The sequence below is a fragment of the Microtus pennsylvanicus genome, chromosome 4 (genome assembly GCF_037038515.1).
Source record: "Microtus pennsylvanicus isolate mMicPen1 chromosome 4, mMicPen1.hap1, whole genome shotgun sequence".
NCBI classification, from domain to species: domain Eukaryota; kingdom Metazoa; phylum Chordata; class Mammalia; order Rodentia; family Cricetidae; genus Microtus; species Microtus pennsylvanicus.
In genome coordinates, this window is record NC_134582.1 from 10,046,348 (window position 1) to 10,065,209 (window position 18,862).

Here is an 18,862-nt window from a genome sequence, read left to right on the forward strand (position 1 = left end):
AACCACTCAAAATGTATTTGTAAGTCTCTGTGACACAGCTGGGTAGAACTTATCTGTGCCCTTATGTCTGCTTCTGTACTAGATCTCGAAGAGTCCTATGTCACAAAGTTTCCAGAAAGTCCCACTGTTTGCTTGCAAGAGAGTGAAGGGTGAAAGGGAAAATAGGGTTTTTCACTCTCAAGCTATCTAAATGGCTCCAGAGGCTCCTAAGGTTCCATGATAGGTATAGGTCCTTAGGCATTTGGGACTGGATGGCTGGGGTGGCTGGGGCTGCCGGACAGTGTCGTGAGAAGTTAAGGAGCAAGGCTGCCATGGTCTGGTGTGTTCAGGAAAGGCTTCTTGGAGAAGGATGGCACTTCCTTGAAAACTAGGAAGAGTGTGGTGGAGAGATGGATGGTGGGAGCAGATGGAGGATACAGGGGACCAGTTTCTGCTCACCTGGGAAATTCGTTGGTGTTAGGGAACTCTAGTTTCTGTGGGGCTAGCAGAGTGGGGGGTGTGACTCAGAACTCTTGGGAGCTTGCCTGGCCCAGGCAGCCCCTAACACAAAGGCTTCTTTTTTTCTGTACAGGCGGAGTCAGGATCGAGTGTCTGTCCACCCCCACCGCCTCCACCCCAGCTTTGACTTTGGCCACCAACTGCAGACACCTCAGCCCCGGTATCTGGCTGAGGGCACTGACTGGTGAGTGGGTGGGTGGGTGGGTGGGATGCTGCAGAGGCACAGGATGGAAGGAGAGAGATCTCGCCAGACCTGTGGGTTTTCATTTTGTATCACTTTCGAAGGGTACAGGTTAAACCCCAGTCTACTGAGACCCTGTGTCTACTTCAGTCACCTACAGGGTGTGGTTACAGGAAGGAACTCAGTGTAACCGGACACTATCCTGGGCCAATCCTGGTTGATGGTCCTGCCAGAAAGAAGAGAGACAGGATGTGAAATATTTCCCAGGTTCAGTAGACTCTAGAGGACTGCTTGGGAGGAGAACGCAGAGGTGCCAGGGTGGTCAGGGAAGGCTTTCTGGAGAGGATGGTCTGGAAGAATCCACAGAGCTATGGTAAAACTCACCAGCAAGGCCATGCATAGCGTGTGACTGGGCAGAGGTTAGAGGTAAGGGAAGGACTTAGGAGTAAAAGAGGAAGATGGAGGGTGTTGTGTCTTAGAGACTAGTGACCCCTAGGAACTTTTCCCATGCTTCTGGAACTTTACAGCCCATTCACCTCCTCAGCTGTCACCCAGGAGAGATCTGGTCTTAACTAGAGTCAGACTAGACCTCCCCAGATAATTTTAAAAGACCTATAGTTCACTGGGTATTTCTAGGTAAAGGGCATCATGGATTTCTGAGTAATTGTTGATAAAATTCCTTTCCTGGGGAAACGGGACAGTGTCTACACACTCCCTTCAAGGTCCAAATGACAAATCAACAAAGTTGGATTTCACCACAGTTTCCCCTTGAGAACCAGTGAACTTATTGAACTTCCTTCTAGGGGCAGGGAGATGCTTACAGGAGCATGGGGAACCCCCAAAGCAGCCTCACTGGACAGTTCAGTGGTCCTTTCCATCCCTCCTTCTCTGAGGGGATGTCAACAGTCCCCAGGCCCTGTCCTGACTGATGCCCAAGTAGGCACAGCTCGTCTCATGAAAGTGGTGGCAGTTTTGTTCAGAGGACAGTGATATAGTGCGGTAGTTTACTCTAAAGAGGGATGCACATATAGACATATATGTGCCCGTCTACACATACGCCTGCCTATCTATCTATCTATCTATCTATCTATCTATCTATCTATCTATCTATCTATCTGTGTACTTATGTGCACCTAAAGAGTCACAGAAAGAAACAGATAGGCTGTAATGGTCACTTTGGGGGGAATGGAGGTGAAGCAGATCCTGGAATTCTTTGTTTTTCTTTTAGATTAAGAATACAAGAAGGGGTGGGTAGAATATTCCTCAATGGAAAGAGAGTGTTGACAGGCCAGTGTGTCATCTTCCACACGTGGGGCCAGGTCAGGGCGGCTTTGGGAGCCCCTTCCGTTATAGCTGGGACTGATTTCACTGCTTCCCATGCTTCTGGGCGCCATGTGTTGTGAGCATGCTCTGTTGGCTGCCATCTTTAGCATTCTCAGGTACTCCCTGCTAAGCTGAACAATCTCTCTTAAAAGACGGATCGCACTACTGCCAACTTCCGCCCAGCCTTTTTCCCAATTAGCAGATTCAAATGAGGAAGGTTTAATTGCAGTCTGGATTCAGTTCTGTCCCTCAGCAGTAAAGTCAGCTCGGTTGAATTCAATTCAGCACACACGGAGCCCCCAGAACCCTGTCCACAGCTGAGTGATTTGAACACAAACACGGGGTCTGACACGGTGTGAGGTACTGCACAGGTGGGATCTACCGTGGGACGTCACCCTTGGGAGGAGTCAGGAGCAGTGCAATGCATCATCCCTGTCCTTAGCTGGTTTATGCATCCAAACCGCATCCTCTTTCTCTTGTCAACCTCTCTGCATTCCCTGCTGTTCTGAGAAACATTAAGAATAAGGACCTGGGAGGCTGGTGAGCCTGGTCCACATTCCACAGTCCTGTGTGGACCCACCCCTGAGCTGGAGGCTGGTGAGCCTGGTCCACATTCCACAGTCCTGTGTGGACCCACCCCTGAGCTCATTCTGCTGGTCCTGTTCCCACCGGGGCAGCAGATTTTCCTCCCTGCAAGGAGCTCTGCTTCAGCAAGGGTGGACCCAATGGTGAGAAGGCTTTTTTCCCCTTTGTTTCAGTCCACCACTCATGCTAACTGTGTCTCTATTCTCGTCTATGGAGCTGCCTCATCTTCCAGGAGACAGCGAGTAATTGGGTGACAGGAGATGCATTGTAGGGAAAGATCTTCTAACCCTCTGCAGGGACCTCCTGGAAGGGAAGGGGTTGTCACAACAGCCGCCACCTACCCAGTCCTTTCCTTTAGTACCATCAGAAGTCACTGAATTCCGCCCTGGGTCATTCAGAGGATTGGGCCTCAGGTCTGGGCCAGCCCAAAGTTTAAGGCTATCCTGGTATTACTTTGTGATATCATACGCTTCCCAGTCAATTCTTCAAGTAGATATCCTAAGAGTGAGTGAGAGCTTCAGGCCTTGGGAGATAATTCTCAAATAGCCCCCTTCTCCATCCATGTCTAAAACCTGACCCTGAACTTGAGCCACAGCCCAGGGTCTCCATCCTTGTCATGGGTCCACTCTGGGTCACAGCTCTGTGCTGGTTTATGCAATATCTGAACGCAGATGCTGTATAGAGTCTGTCCAGTGGCTCACAGTGAAGGAAAAATGCAATCTCTGCTACCTTAAAACATGAAGGGAATCAGGATGCCTTTAATGTCTCTCTCTCTCTCTCTCTCTCTCTCTCTCTCTCTCTCTCTCTCTCTCTCTCTCTCTCTCTGTGTGTGTGTGTGTGTGTGTGTGTGTGTTGGGGAGGGTGAAAAACTAGACTACTCCTCCTGTTGAGTTCCCCTTATTTAGTTTTTGCTGTTACATTCTGACCACTCCGAAGTCACTTCAAGTGATCCTCAAAAGTAGACCAATGGCAGCTCATGCCTGCAATCCTAACATTTTGAAGACGGGGGCAGGAGGATTGTAAGTTCACTTCTGGTCTGGGCTACAGAGTAAGGCTCTGTCTTAAGAAACCATTTAAAAAGTTTCTAGTTCTCTCTGTCCCTCCCTCCTTCTCCCTTTCTCCCTCCTTCCCTCACTTTGTCCTTCACTTTCCCTCTCTCTCCCTCTCTTGTTTCTTAGCAGAAACACGTTGGGAATACCGCTATGTTTTTCTATCAGAAAATACTCTGGTATGACTGCCTGTCCTTCTGTGATGTTGGGAGCAATTGATGACCTCTGTCTGGGTCTTTATCTATTTGGAGGATGCAAAATGGTGTCAGATAATTTAATAATTTCTTGTTCATATGCTTGCTGGAAAGCTTCATATGAGAAGCTTTGGTTACCCTGAAAGTACCTTAGTCCAGGAAAGGGCAAGTCAGACGCTTGGGTCTTCCCTTTGTTTACTGGGTGCTGGGTTAGGAGCTGGTCCCTTGGCATCCTTCAGAGAGGATCTTTTGTTCAGCATCATCTCAGCCCACATTTAATGTCTTTCATGGACTTCACTATCTTTTTGCAGTTAGTTACTGACATGCACATTATCCAAACCTGGCTGCTGCACGCCTCTTCTGGAAGATTCCTTCTGCCGTGACCCTGGTGCACATTAATAGTGTTCCTGCCTTTGGTTATGGCAGAATGTTCCAGTTTCTCCTCTTGCATGTTCTCCACAGACTCCAAATGAGCTCCGTTTCTCGTTAGTCACCGGTTCCTCTTTGTTTCTTTGTGAGGATCTAAGTTCTTACTGTCATCATTTTCTTCTGTCTGCAGATCTTGCTTGACTATTTTTGTGGTGCTGGCCCATCAGCACCCATACCTCCTTCCAGCCTTTGCTCGTCCAACAAAGCTTTGCTTCATCTTCATTTTTACTGGATGCAGACTTCATGCTTGATATTATCTTTTTGATTTCTTCTTATTTCTGTTAATTCTTTCTCTTCTGGCTGCTTCTGTGATAATTTGTACCCTTCTCTATCCGAGGGGCCTTTTTCTTTAATCTCAGGTTGGCTTTAAACTTTTATCTTTATTATTTTTAAAATGTTATTGTTATGTACATTGAGTTATTTTCTTTATGTTACACTGTTGAAATTTGTTTATCATTTTGAGCCTGTAGGTTTACAGTTTCCGTTGAATTTGGAAATGTTTTAGTGAAACTCATGTTTAAATAAAGTGAGTTTTTCGAAACTTTTAGGAAGTGACAGGGTGGATTGGGGTTCCTTTCTAGCCTGTAGGGTAAGCAGTCGACGGGAGTCACTCGCCTGTGGTTTTATCGAGTGGGGAAAATATTTTGATCACTGCCCATCTTCAATCTGGTCCTGACTTCCTTTGCTCAGTATCCCTGACATACTCCATTTGGACTCTTCTGTGGGAGAGAGCCTTGGGCTTGGTTCTTGGAGAATGGTTCTTAAGGTTCTGGGCTGCTCCAGGTGCCTCGGGTCTTAGATGCGGGTCCGGGGAGGGGGCGGGATGGAGGGAGACATGGAAACGGCTCATTGTGGGTAGGCAGCTTGTAGGAAGATTAATCAATGCCATTTTCTTCCACTCTGAAGGGCAGAGTTCGTAGCATGAGTTCCGACTTAGCCCCAAGGTGGTGTGTGAGACCTCGTCTGAAATGGGTTGGTACCTCCCCGACCTTGTAGCTCACGAAGCTGTGTCCCCACAGGGATCTCAGTGTGGACGCTGGCCTGAGTCCTGCCCAGTTCCAGGTGCGGCCCATCCCTCAGCACTATCAGCATTACCTAGCCACTCCTCGAATGCACCACTTCCCCAGAAACTCTTCCTCCACACAGATGGTGAGTGACGGAGTCCTGGAGGCGGCCGGAAGGGGGCGGGGGGGTGGGGGACGGGGCAGGGTATGAACGTCTTCACTGCCTCCTGCGTGCTAGCGATGAGGTGAGGCTAAGCTCTCCTCTCAGGTGCTCAGGGTCCTCTGAGTCCTGGCTCCTAGGCAGACCAGTAGCTGCCATCTACTCTCAACCCCAGTTCTTATTCCGGCTTGAGGAAGATGAGACAGAGCAAGTCCAAATGCCAGCCCTGCTGAGCAGTGTCGGGTAGAAGAGGCAGTGCAGCAGGCTGTAGTCTTTGGGGGAAATGCCCAGTGCTGAAAGACTCTGCCCTGGGGCCTGGGAGATGGCTCAGTCAGTAAAAACTCTTGCTGTACAAGCATGAGGACTTGAGTTTGATTCCCAGCGCCCACACCAAAAGCCAGGCGTGGTGGTGTGTGCCTGTAACATCAGAGCTGGGGAAGTGGAGGCCAGCAGATCCCCCCCCCCGGGGGGGGGGCTCACGGACTTGCCAGCTTGGCCTTATCAGTGAGCCCCTGGTGCTTCTGAGCACCTCAGTCTCACAAAATGAAGAGGGCAGCTCCTGAGGGACAATACCTGAAGCTGACCTTAGGTCTGCACGCGCGCGCGCACACACACACACACTCACACACACACACACACACACACACACACACTCCTATCTCTCTGTGTTGCCAGAGGTTTCTGTCCCTTCTGGTCCCTCAGCTGTTCAATCCCAAAGAAACACATAGAGGTCTACATTAATTATAAACTGGTTGGCCTATTAGCTCAGGCTTCTTATTAACTAATTCTTACATCCTGTATTAACCCATAATTGTCTGTGTTATCCATGTGGCTTGGTACCGTTCATCAGTGAGGCGTTGGCATCTTGCTTCCTCTGTGTCTGACTTAATCTGTGATGACTACAGACTGAGTCTTTTCTCTTCCCAGAATTCTGTTCAGGTTGCCATGCCTATACTTCCTGCTTGGCTACTGGCCAGTCAGCGTTTTATTAAAATACAAGTGATGAATCTTTACAAAGTACAGGACCACTGCCCCACAGCATCCCTGGGTGTGACTATGCTTTTTTTTTTGGTGTGAGATGGAATGTAGACACCACACGTGTCTCTCACAGGACTGGTGAGAATGTCACAATAGATCCTAGAAGAACCTCCTCACAGACCTATGATACCCACTCCCAGGAGTACCCCTCTTGGGGCTATAAAACCCAGAATGTGCCAGAGAACTCAGGTTGGGTTTGAGGCTGCCAGTGATACATAATATCAAGAGAAACTCTTGTTGCTGTCTCCAAATAGAATTCTCCCTTCTCAACCCTTGTTTCTGTCACCTAGCCACCCCTTGGCTTGGGAAAGGAGCACTTACTAGACACGATTATAAACACCTCATATAACTAATCTTACTTCCTCCTGCCAGTACCCTGTGCAGCCAGCCATGATGTCCATTTTGCACACTGATAAACTGAGGCCTAGAGATGAAGCAATTGGTTCCATTGTATGTAGTGGAAATCTTGATGGCAGCTGGTCTGTCACCTCGCCAGGGTTATGGAAGGCTGAATAAAACAGATCAGCAACTTTGGGGCTAGAGTCTGTATTTAAAAGATTAATATTTTGTTCCTCATGGGTTTCTAAAGATTTGTTTTTACTTATTTATTTTTATTGCATTACACTACTGTTTACCTTGGTTACTGACCTTTTTGGCCCTGGAGATGACCCGTAGCTATCCTGTTGCTCTTGGAGATAGTAGAGGAGGCTCTGCCACCCAGTTGCCTGAGCCTGAGTCTTGACTCTGTCACTTGCTTGAGTGACATGGGCTGATTATTTAATCTCCTGGTGCTGTCTTCATCCCCCTCAGTAGAAGGGGGATTTGTAATTGTCCCCGCAGGTTCCATCAGGTGAGGCAGTGAAAATGCTTGGTCACGGGAAGCACGCAGACTAGAGCTACTGTGTAGCCTGTGCTCAGTCAGGGTCAGCGTCACCGTATTGATGGTCATCAGAGTCTGTGCACAAGCTTGGCTCTTCATGAATAGGGTAGAAAACAATCAGGAGGGGCAGCCCTGCTGGGCAGTAGGTCTGGGTGTGCTCTCTGGTGGTTGAGGGAGGAGGGGTTGCCTCTCAAGCCCAGGAGAAGCCTGGACCCGTTGGTCACTCTCTCCAAACTGTTTTCTTCCTGTCAGGTTGTCCATGAAATTCGAAACTACCCTTACCCACAGCTTCACTTCCTCGCACTCCAGGGACTAAATCCTAGTCGGCACACCTCTGCTGTTCGGGAGAGCTACGAGGTATGTTACCCCAACTGGATGGCAAGCTATCGTTCACACACCGTTCTCTCTGCCTCTCTGTACCAGTGGGTAGATGCCGATGGGGGTGGGGAATGAATCCCGGGATTGAAAGTAAGAGAGAACAAGGGCATGAAGAGAAATCGCAGCTTCCCACACTGCACCAGCACTTCCGGCTGGCAGCGTGCCAGCTTCCTGCACACGTCTTCCTTGCTCTTTCCTCTCGCCTGTGTTTATGTCTATCCATACACGTTGAGCACACGTTTGTGTTTTCCTTTCTACAGGAGCTGCTACAGCTCGAGGACAGGTTGGGAAATGTGACCCGAGGAGCTGTACAGAACACCATCGAGAGGTTCACCTTCCCCCACAAGTACAAGAAGGTGAGGCTGCTTAGACTGTCTGCACAGTCAGGGACTGGGAAGGGAGTTGTTAGCGTGTCTGCTTGAACCAGCCTGGCTATCTGCAGGGGACACAATCCCAAACCCAGAAGCCTTTGCTCTGTTTGAATGGCTCCTCAGCATTTTCTCATAGGCACACAGCAAATGTGGTCAGGAGGGAAGATGGAACCCTACACAGAGATGGGAGAAAGGCTGAGTGTGCAAATGTTAGCTAGAGTGGTCACGTGCATATTTATGCATGTGTAGCCGTACAAACACATCAGTGTTTGTGCACCAGTCTGGTGAGCAAAGGGATCCTACACACAAGGCTGATAGAAAATACCTTAGAAAACAATTCAAAGCCCTATTGCATAAGGACAAAGGGGTAAAGAAGGCCTCTAAACACTGCGGGATTGGGCTCTTCTGGGGACGTTTGAAAGTTTCAAAACTGTGGAATGTACCCATTGACCTTAGAAGTAGAATCTGTAGGGCTGGAACCCACAAATACGAGCTTTTAAAGCATTATTTTAATTAAAAGAAATGAAAACATGGAAGAAGCCAAAGTGTTCTTTAATAAGTAGACAAGTAAACATACATAATGGGTTATTGTTTTATAATAAAAAGAAATAATTCATTAGCCATGAAGAACTGTGGAGGAAGCTTAAATATACACTAAAAAGTGAAAGAAGACAGCCTACAAGCTGTAAACTGTATGCTGTGAACTATATAACATCCTGGAAATGATACAATAGAAAGAATAAAAAGAAAAAAGATAAGGGATTGCCATTGCGGAGGGAAGGCACAGGCAGAGTGCCAGGATTTTGTTAGTGCAGCAAATTATTTTGTATGGCATTGTTATTTAAACAGGTGACATAATGCATTTACCAAAACCCCAAGGCAGGATCTGTCTGAGTCAGGTAGCTTGCTCATCACTGCGACAAACTCCCCGAGAAAGCATCCTCCACGAGGGAAGATTCTTTTGGGTTCAGAGTTTGAGAAGTCTGTTTGTGGTTTCTTGTCTCTGGTTCTGGGACTGTGGCAAGGCCTGGTAGATAGGAAACAGAGTGGGTGAAAATGCTGGGAAGGAGGTCTACCCTTCCAGGGAACGCCCACAGTGACATACTTCCTCCAACTAGGTCGTACCTCCTGGTTCCCATCACCTATAATGTTATCAAATTAGGAATGCAACAGTGGATTAATCAATTAATAATACCAATGCCCCGACAACACTTTCCAAAGCCACCAGTGTGCAGTCAAACCTGCAACATTTCAGCTCCAACCCTTAACTCATGGAAACTAACAGGCTTGAGCTAATAATGGCCAGTATTGGTTCATCACTTGTCCGAAGTTTACCATGTAATATGAGAGGTGGGGCCACATCCTGCTTGTGGCTTGGGTCCTAGAATCCTGGCTAGGGGCAGTGAGGGAATGAAAAAACACAGACACACATACAATGAAGCTGGGTTCAGGTAGGGTTCTCTAATGTGACCACTGCAGCCCGGAACCTCAGCATGGCTGGTAGTCTCTGTAGGTAAGCTGGACGCAAACATCCAGGCAGAAGAAACTGAAGTTGCTAGTCTGCACACCTTGATGAAATGTATGTAAACACTCAGACTTTCAAGAGAAGCTTTGCCATTTCTTTTGAGACCCAGCCTTATGGGTAACAGATTTGCCAGTTGTCCCACGAGTCTGGGACTTGGGCATCCTTGACATGACCACACACATGTCAAAATACACACTCAACAAGGATCTCATCACTCATTGCAGCGCACAATGCCTGTCTGCGCTCTTTGTGGTACAATATAGTTCGTGAGCTTTGGGCAAGGGGCTGGAGGTTGAGAAAACACAAACACACACAGAGACAGACAGACACACGGAGGTCTAATCACTAGCACAAAGCCCTTTATTTCAATAGCACCATGGAGGCTTAAATACTCAGCAGTCAAGTGGGCCAACAGGTGAAAACCCCATCCTCCGATCCTCTAGGCAAGGCACAGCTTTTAGTAACTCCAATCAGAAGGCTCGAGCAGGGAAGAACAGCTGAAGGCCAGGACTCCAATTGGTCCCAACAACTCAGGACTTCCTTTGCTCCCTATAGTGGAAGTTGAAAATACATTATTGTTGCTTAGTTTTTGTGTAACCTTGAATCACTATACCAAAAAGGTTAATGTCGAATGAAAATTAAACAAATTTAGAGAAAATAAGGACAGGCCAAGGTTCATCGTGGTGTACCCAGAGACCTTCATTCACTCTCTTGATACCCAACACAGCAGTAGTTGAAATCACTTGGGACTAAAGTCAGCCAGTTTTGAGTTTCACTTCTTCTGAGCATGGCTGTGTGGGTGTGGACAGTGGCCCATTCCTTCTGTTTTCAACATGGCTGCTTCAGGACGCAGTGGGATGGTGAAGCTTCATACATAGGGCTGGGTACTTGCCTGGTGTCCAGGAACAGCCAACGGTGAGCCTGTGTGCTGGGTGTCAGTATCAAAGAGCACGAATGAGCAAACAGTTTCCCCACCACGTGTGTTACTTCTGTTGTCATGATAAAACATCATGACCAAGTCAACTCATAAGAGAAAGTGTTTAATTGGGCTTACAGTTTCAGGAGGTTGGAGACCCCATTGGCAGAACAAAGGCATGGCAGAAAGAACCTCTGAGAGCTCACATCTTGATCCAAAAAGAATGGCACAAGTCTTTTGAAATCTTAAAAGTCTGCCTCCAGTGACATATGTCATCCGACAAAACCACACCTCCTAATCCATCCCAAACAATTCCACTAACTGGTGACAATATAAATATATCAGCTCAGGGAGCTGGATCAGTGAGAATAAATAGGAGGAGTAAAACTTCAAGAGAAAAATATTGTAGAGAAGGAATAGGAAGAATTAAGGTAAGACAACTTTAATAAACCTTAGGATCCAAATACAATGTTAAAACAATTTTAAAATTTTTAACAGGGACTAAAATAATATAAAGTTAAAGTGTATTTTAACTAATAATAAAAATAGAATATATAGACATTAAAAATAAGACCATATGAAAGAAATAAGAATAGGAAGAGGAATGAAAGCAAAGTATAAAATAATCAAGGTTAAGTCAGGACTGGTAGGTAGGGCACACCTTTAATTCCAGAACTTTGGAGGTAGAGGCAGGGGATCTCTATGTTACAGGACAGTCAATGCTATACAGTAAGACCCTGTTTTGAAAAGCAAAAAAAAAAAAACAAAAACAAAACAACAAAAACCAAGATTATCAAAGTTAAAAAGAACTGATGAAATAAGAAGATAGATGAGTAGTGAGTATTAAATAAATGCTGAAAAAAGTTGAAGTTAAAATCAAAGTTGCACCAGGCTCTCTTTTGGGCCACAAAACTAATTTTAAGGGTAAGTGTTGTCATTTTGTCGAGCAGATGAGGGAGGGGACTTGATTGGGGGAGGGAAATGGGAGGCGGTTGCGAGGAGGAGGCAGAAATCCTTAATCAATAAATTAATTTTAAAAAAAAGAGTTAAAAAAAAAGAAAAAAAAATTAGTTATGATTGCTTGGTCCTAACTTGTGCTTGTTCCTGCTACTTCTTATAACTCAACCCACTTCTCGTTGTCTACATTTTGCCTTTCTTTCTTTCTGTATATCTTACTTTCCTGCTGTCTCCACATCTGGCTGGAAGCTGCCTGGCTTTTGGCCCCGGGATATGCCTCTCTTTTTCCCCTTTTCTTTTCATTATTCTTCTCTTCTTCCAAGCCTAGATTTCTCCTCCTACTTATTCTCTTGCTGGTCACCCCGCCAATCCCTATCCTGCCTTACTACTGGCCATTCCTCTTTTTATTAGCCCAATCAGGTGCAATTGGCAGCAACATATCTTTACATAATTGTTAAACAAATGCAGCATAAACAAATGTAACACATCTTTACATCATTAACAAATGCAGCAGAAACAAATGTAGCACACCTTTACACAAAGTGATAATCCACAGCAGAAATAAGTGTAGCACATCTTTGCCTAGTTAAAATAATATTCCACATCACAAAGTTCTGTAGACAATGGAGAAAAAGAAAGATTTAAGAGATTAAGTATTTAGGCTAAGAAATGTGCTGTGAAAGGCGAGAAGGAAGGATTAGAAATAGCTGAACAAGACAGTGCTGAACTGAAGGTATGACACAAAAAGGAAATCGTAAAAATGGTGGATAAAAGCAATAGAAACTAGGCATATGGCTGGGGCTTAATGCTGTTTGGTTGGACATTTCTTTTCTAGCGGAGCCAATCCTGCCACAAAGACTGCCAACCTTCAGCAGGCAGATGGTCATGACTCTATTAATACTAAAAATGATGCGTAGCCAACATGTAGGATAATGGATACTCTTGGTTTTCTGGATAAAGGGACTTGCAGCAGCCTGGCATCACTTGCAGCTGGGACATGGGGCACATGAGGGGGTGCAGCCAGTGGAAGCAATAGGCTTCCTTGTGTGTTCTAACCAGGGCGGGATACCCCCAGATGAAATCAGAGTAAGGAGCTTTTGAGCTTTCAACTAGGGAGGTAGTCCTGACATGTACCCAATGTCACTCTCTGGTCTTCATCTGTGACTCCATGTGTTTCTTTGCAACATGACTTTGCAGTTTGCTTGCCTCTGGAGGGAGGCCAGATTGGATGACTTTCTGTCCGTGGTTACTCTCATCCTTACAACCAGACATCTGCAGCGTGGGGCATAGGGACGTGGAAGGCGCACAGATTTAATTCACTGCTTACATTTTTTCTTCCCCAGAATATTTATTAAGCAGCAATGGCATGCCTTGTACTTGGCCACAGGTGCTACTTGAAAACGATCTGCAGAGTGCTTAACTGTTGTCAAATAATTACCGTAGAATCAGGGATAGAAAGGCGTAAATCGGGAAGTATGAACAGCAGCTGCGTGGTGTTTAACCTCGTACGAGAGCTACCGCTTAGTAGCTTAGGGGAACTTTCTTGCTAGGGAGAGAAGCACAACTGTTGAAAACAGTTTAGAACCACGTGGTACAAATTAAAGGAGTTCAGGGTGGTGGAGAAATTTTGTGTTCACCTAATAATGAGAGCATAGATGAATGGACATTAGTGGAAAGAACGAACGAATGAATGAATGAATGACACATTCTAACTTAGAGGCAGGGGTGCATGTTAGACAGGGTGTGAGAGGGAGTGGACAATGTGAGGGAGACAGGGAAAGCCAAAATTCACAGGCTGTAGCTCTGCACAGGGCAGAATGACTAGGAGCCTAGGTCCTTTGCAAACCCCGGGGGGGCCCCTTGACTGTGTCTAGGACAGCCACCAGCAGTCTACCAGCCTCTTCCTCTCTTGCTTTTAACCTCCCTGCAAGAGTGAGGAGATAGCAGTGAGCTAAGGAAGAGGCTACCAGTGTGGGAGGAGCCTGTGGGTGAAAGCCAATGGCCAGCAAGAGCTGGTATCAGGTAACTAAAATGAATGTTCTTTTTTTTTTCTTTCCTCTACTCACAGCGAAGACCCCAGGACAGCAAGGGCAAGAAAGACGAAGGGGAGGAGTCAGACACAGATGAGAAATGCACGATCTGTCTGTCTATGTTGGAGGATGGAGAAGACGTGAGGTAAGAGGCCACTGCTACAATGTTTCATGGTTGCACTAGTAAAGCGGAGGGCGAAATAGTCTAGAGGTGGTGACCACGAACATGGGGGCGTGGCGACAGCGTGCTAGCGGCTCTGAGGGGTCTAAGCCAACGCCAAGGCCTTTCTGGAAGAAGGGCTTTGAGAGTTACTTGCAGCCATGGTTTCTCATCTGAGCCATACTCTCACCCCTGGGTCTGGGTTTATCCAGAAAACCAACTCTCCTCTTTTCCAGACGCCTACCTTGTATGCATCTCTTCCACCAACTGTGTGTGGACCAGTGGCTCGCCATGAGCAAGAAATGCCCCATCTGCCGAGTGGACATTGAGACACAACTGGGAGCCGACAGCTGAGGGAGGAAGCTAGCCAATGGACGCCCCGTTTCCTTCACCAGGCCCCGCCCCCTCGCCCCCCACGGCCATAGCCCTTGCAGCCAAACTTTGCCTTCTGAGCCATTTGACGTAGAGAAGAAGCCTGCAAGCACATTTGGTGGAAAGAGGAGTTGGTATTAGTGTCTGAGGGAGAGGAAGGGGTGGGGGGACCCACCCATCCAGAATGGTGACTGCCTCATCGCCTTGCTGCGCAGGGGGAGGGAGCTGGCCGTGCCCAGAGCAGGGGCGGGAAGCGGGGGGGCCCAGCTGCTGAGAACTAGATGTGATCTCGAGGGTACTAGCTGGTGACCGGCCCCTCAATCCTGTCCTTTGAAGGATTGTGTATATACCTCTTGACCACGTAGAAACCATGTAGGGGTCTCTAGCTATTCTGTGGATGGCAGCCAGAGCATGTTAGCTTAAGAAAAATGTCGTGTGTGGTGCTCTCGTCATCTGTGGTGGACATGTCGCTATTACTGAACTTGCACCAAATATTTCTCATTGAGTTTCTTGTTTTGGTGCCTGACCGAACCAACCAACGACAGCCCCAATCTTCCCGTCTTTATGAGCAAAAAGGAAAAAAAAAAAAGGAATCAAAGGTTAAAAAAAAAGAAAGAAAAAGAAAAAAGCCAAATCCTGTTTACGGTGAAAAAGGATGAAAATTTTTCACCCAGGTTGGGAGGCGGGAGGGGGGTTCTCGTTTGTTGTTTTTTTGTTTTTTTTTTTCCTTGGGCTTTGTTTTTCTCATGTTTACAGTGCACGGAGTGTGGAAGGGGCATCTGAGAAGGGGGTAGGGCTTAAAAGGAACAGATGGGGTCTCTCTGGGTTTCTGAGGCTTTTGGGGAAGGCGAGGAGGGCAGAACCCTCGCCACTGAAGGGGGGCCATATAAAGGTGAGCTCCCCAGTCCTGGGGCCCATTTGCTTGGTCCCAGCTGTCTTCCTAGGTTCCACACTGAACCAGGGAAGACGCAGTCTCCAGCCACAGTGGCCCTATGTTCCTGGGAGCCAGCAGCCCCCTGCGCACTCCAGTTCCTAACTTTATCCTGAGCTCTCGTCTTGCCACAAAGAGGCAATGTAGCCACTGCCTCCCTATGCAAACAATTAACCAGATGATGCAGATGAAATAGCATTGGCAGCGTACACTTGGCCTTGGCCAACGTGCTCTCCGCTAGCACTCAGGGCTGAAGTCAAGTCCCTAAATTTGGGAGTAACTTGAGCATCCTCCAGGATCCTGTCTGATTAGCCCCTCAGAGATGGCCCTTGCTATGAGATCACTTGCCTGGGCTGGGAGGCCCGTGTCCCTAGCCTCTTGATCGTCTGATTCTGCTAATTCTAACCCAAGCGTAGCTCTTAATCACGTGTAAAAAAAAAAAAAACGCCAGGGCACCTGGCATGCTGTGACCTTCCTTTGCCCCCGGCCCTCCTCGTCGTCCCTCATTGGCATTGCTCTCAGAATCCAGCCCAACCTCGACCCCTGGCCCGTCTCAATGCTTCTGTATCAAGGAGCTAGGGTGCTGGTCGGATAAAGGAAGAAACCCCATGAGGATGAATCAGGACCAAAATTGACAGGGGACCACTGGACTCGAGAGAGAACTTTCTAGCACAACGGATACCATCACGAAGGAGCGGCTGTCTATCCACTATCCAGACGAAAGTTACACCCACGACCCATCTTCTGATGTCTCCTAAAATCTCTGTTGAGTGCCTACTGGGGCAAGAGTTGATGAAGATGATCACTAAGGCAACGTCTTTGCCTGGTGGAATTATGAGAGGATCGGGGAACATCCAACATTGCTTGCGGTGGACGGTCAGACAGTGAAGACCAGGACAACTTTGGTTGCTTGGACAATGTCTCCAACTCCAGGGCTGGATACCCACCAGGTGGGGAAAGAATGTTTGAGTCAGGATGTCAGGGAGCTGCTGACCGAAAGCCACCAGGACTTGTGAATTCTCTCCTGCTCCTCCCCGGGGCCGTGCCAAAACCAAGATTTCACCAGAAGACTGTGGCTCAGAGATAACTGGGGTGGTCCAGGCAGGTCTTTGCTCCCCGAGGCCACTCACTTTCTACCCTTTGCTTTGAGGCTGTCCTGCAAGGCTGGCAGGGAAAGAGAATTGGCAGAGACCCGGGGGGGAACTGGAACTAGTGTCCTTGATTCTAGTCCCAGCTCCTCACAGGCAAACGGAGAGATGCTGGAACCTCCACCCACACCCTTTGCCCTGCTGGGCCTCGGCTTCCTCAGCTGCGACCCAAGGAGGTTGGATTGGATGCTCACTAAATTCTCCCGATACACACAGTCTGTGATTCTTTCTAACGTCAATGCATCCTTCAAATAGAGCTGTTGCTGCCCATGCTGCTGAGAGGCCTTTTATGCCCCCACATATCTGCTTCAGAGGCTGAGGTACGCAGGCTGAGGGAGAGGGTAGAGTGGTTTCTCCTTGTTCCCGTTCACGCAGGCTCTTTGAAAGCCCCAGGCTAACATTAGGACCTGGGCAAGGGAGGGGTTGTTCCTGCCGCCCCCTCCCCTTCCCACCTACCTGGGGTCCCTGTGTCCTGATGGTAGGGGATGGAGTAGCACTTAGAACCCGCCCAGTCCCCGTTTCGGGACTTCTGATTGGTTGGAGGAAAGCCTCCTCTCCGGGTCCCCAGACTGGCCATTGAGCCAGAGCTGAGTGGAGATGAGGCAGGGCCAGGCCTCGGCATCTCACATCTACCATCTCCAGGAGAGAGTCGTATGAAGTTCTCCTGCTCAACTCAAGGGACTCAGACCCTTTTCTGACTGAGACGCATGAGTGCCTTTGACAGCGGCCCCAGGTTCAAGTTGGGCCTCCTAACCGCAGCCATGGCTCAGCAGGTCCGCCTAGGACACCAATCAACCCAACGCCACGAATCCAGCTGGGCACAGGCAGAGGGCAGCAGGGGCTGTTCCGTTCCTCCACCTGGCTAGGCCCCCAGGTCCCCGTGTCATTTTCGCCACCACCTGTGACAGGCCTCAAGTTCTCCTCTGCAAAGGCCCCCAGCCTCCGTGCAAGCATTCTTAACTCTTTACGCCTAACGAACAAGCACAGTTTTTTCAATGGTGAAGAAAAAGCACCAGACTATTTTTTTTTTCTTGAAGAAATCCCCCAAGCCGCCCTGCCTGCGGGACAAACATTCCCCACGTGGGGCTGTAGCAACGTCTGTCAGGTCCCCTTGTGTTTCATCTCCCGCGCGCGCGTGTAGAGCAAATGCTAGAGCGATTTCAGCTGATAGAAAAACAAAAAAAGAAAAAAAAAACACAAAAAATAAAAAACATGGCACGTTGCTAGTTTACAGGGTTTTGTGAGTTTCAATGCCTTATATTTAACAATCATAATTTATGACTAACTTGTAGATATCGTGGGTTCTTATTTAATTATTTTTATAGTTGTTTTGCATTTTTAATTATAATTTATTTATTTAGAAAGGATACTAATGTTTTTTATTGCTCCTATTACCTCATTTTGGCGTCGTTTCTGGGAGTGGAATGCTTTGCATGCATTGGTACGATGACAACTGCGAAAACAAACAAACAAAAAACCCATTTTAAATAAAAGTCTGCGAACTTTATTTCGTCCAAACTATCAGGGTGTGTGATTGCAAGCTGTCCTACTGTGGTGCTGGCCTCTTTGGATACATTCCATACGAAATGCAAACCTTTGATTCTGTATGCTGTGATCTAGTGAAAAGCTCCAACATAGTGACTGTATTTAGCACATATATAAATATAATTTGCACTCGTCAGCAGGCTGGGGTAATCCTTTCACTTGGCACCCTTGGCCCCTCCCCCAGCCCTCTTTCCCACCTCAAGCCTGCTTCCCTTGTTCCCGCCCCCTTCCTACCTCCTCAAGCCCACTCATCCTCCCTCCCCTGAGGACTGTCTCAGGGCACAGGGGGTCATTGGCTATTCCTGGGCTCCCACTCACTAAGGTTCCAGAATTGGGGTCCTTCAGTCACAGCGGGCATGGTCCTCTGAAAGTCAAAAAGCCTGTTTTATTAAGGGGAAGGCCGGAAGACTTTGGTTTTTACACCAGCTCCACAGCTGGCTCCCTGGGATCAAGGGCAAGTTCCGGGTTTCCCTGAGTCAGCTTTCTGTTCTTAGAGAGGGGGGCAAGATGGGTCCCCCAATTCAGAAAGAATATACCACAGTCCCAGGTGAGATCACAAGGATGGGTCTCATTCTCTTGGGAGAGACGGAAGAGGAAAGGAAGGGGGAAGGCACGGAGAGAAATGGAGACCAGAGGGAGTCAGTTAAGAATGACCTTAGAGAGCTGGTCAGAGCAGGCACCCGCAGGGTCCTCTTAAATACCGCGTCCTGCAGGTGGCAAGGAGGCCAACTAGGTAGCTACATCCTTGGGTGTGAAACGTGGACTTTCTCAGGGCTAGGTCATTCCCAGATTGAGCGGAGATCCATGTCCTGTTGCCAGAGGGAACTAGCTGGGAGACTAGAACTCCCAGACTAGGGTGTTTGGGATCCGCACCCTCCACCACCACCAGGCTTGTCTGGAACCTTCGTGGTTGCGCCATCCCTCTTTGGCCAGCACTGGGCTATAGAATTGCACCATGCCTTCTCCCCACCACCGCTCCTTGCCTGTGTTCCACAGAGGCTGCAGATACTGCAGATACGAGGGCCTGCTGTGAAGTTAGAGGGGTCTGGCTCCAGACTCGTAAGTCTGTGTAAGAGCTGATGGTGAGGAGGCCTCGAGGAAGCGGCCCTAGATTAAGCCTGTGAGTGGGCAGGCACCCTGGCATGCCGACCCTCCCCTCTCCCTCTTTTCCTCACTCACCCCTCCCCC

At 48.1% G+C, this 18,862-nt stretch overlaps 1 protein-coding gene across 1 annotated transcript in view; it reads left to right on the forward strand.

Annotated features, from left to right (window-relative positions):
• Ark2c (arkadia (RNF111) C-terminal like ring finger ubiquitin ligase 2C) overlaps nt 1-18,862 on the forward strand; it is a 98,553-nt gene extending 79,691 nt beyond the window's left edge. Inside the window, exons 3-8 of the mRNA XM_075968222.1 lie at nt 572-682; nt 5,279-5,408; nt 7,594-7,698; nt 7,980-8,075; nt 13,557-13,663; nt 13,915-18,862. Coding sequence (XP_075824337.1) covers nt 572-682; nt 5,279-5,408; nt 7,594-7,698; nt 7,980-8,075; nt 13,557-13,663; nt 13,915-14,032 — 667 coding nt within the window. The 3' untranslated portion in view covers nt 14,033-18,862. The remainder of the gene's footprint in view (nt 1-571; nt 683-5,278; nt 5,409-7,593; nt 7,699-7,979; nt 8,076-13,556; nt 13,664-13,914) is intronic.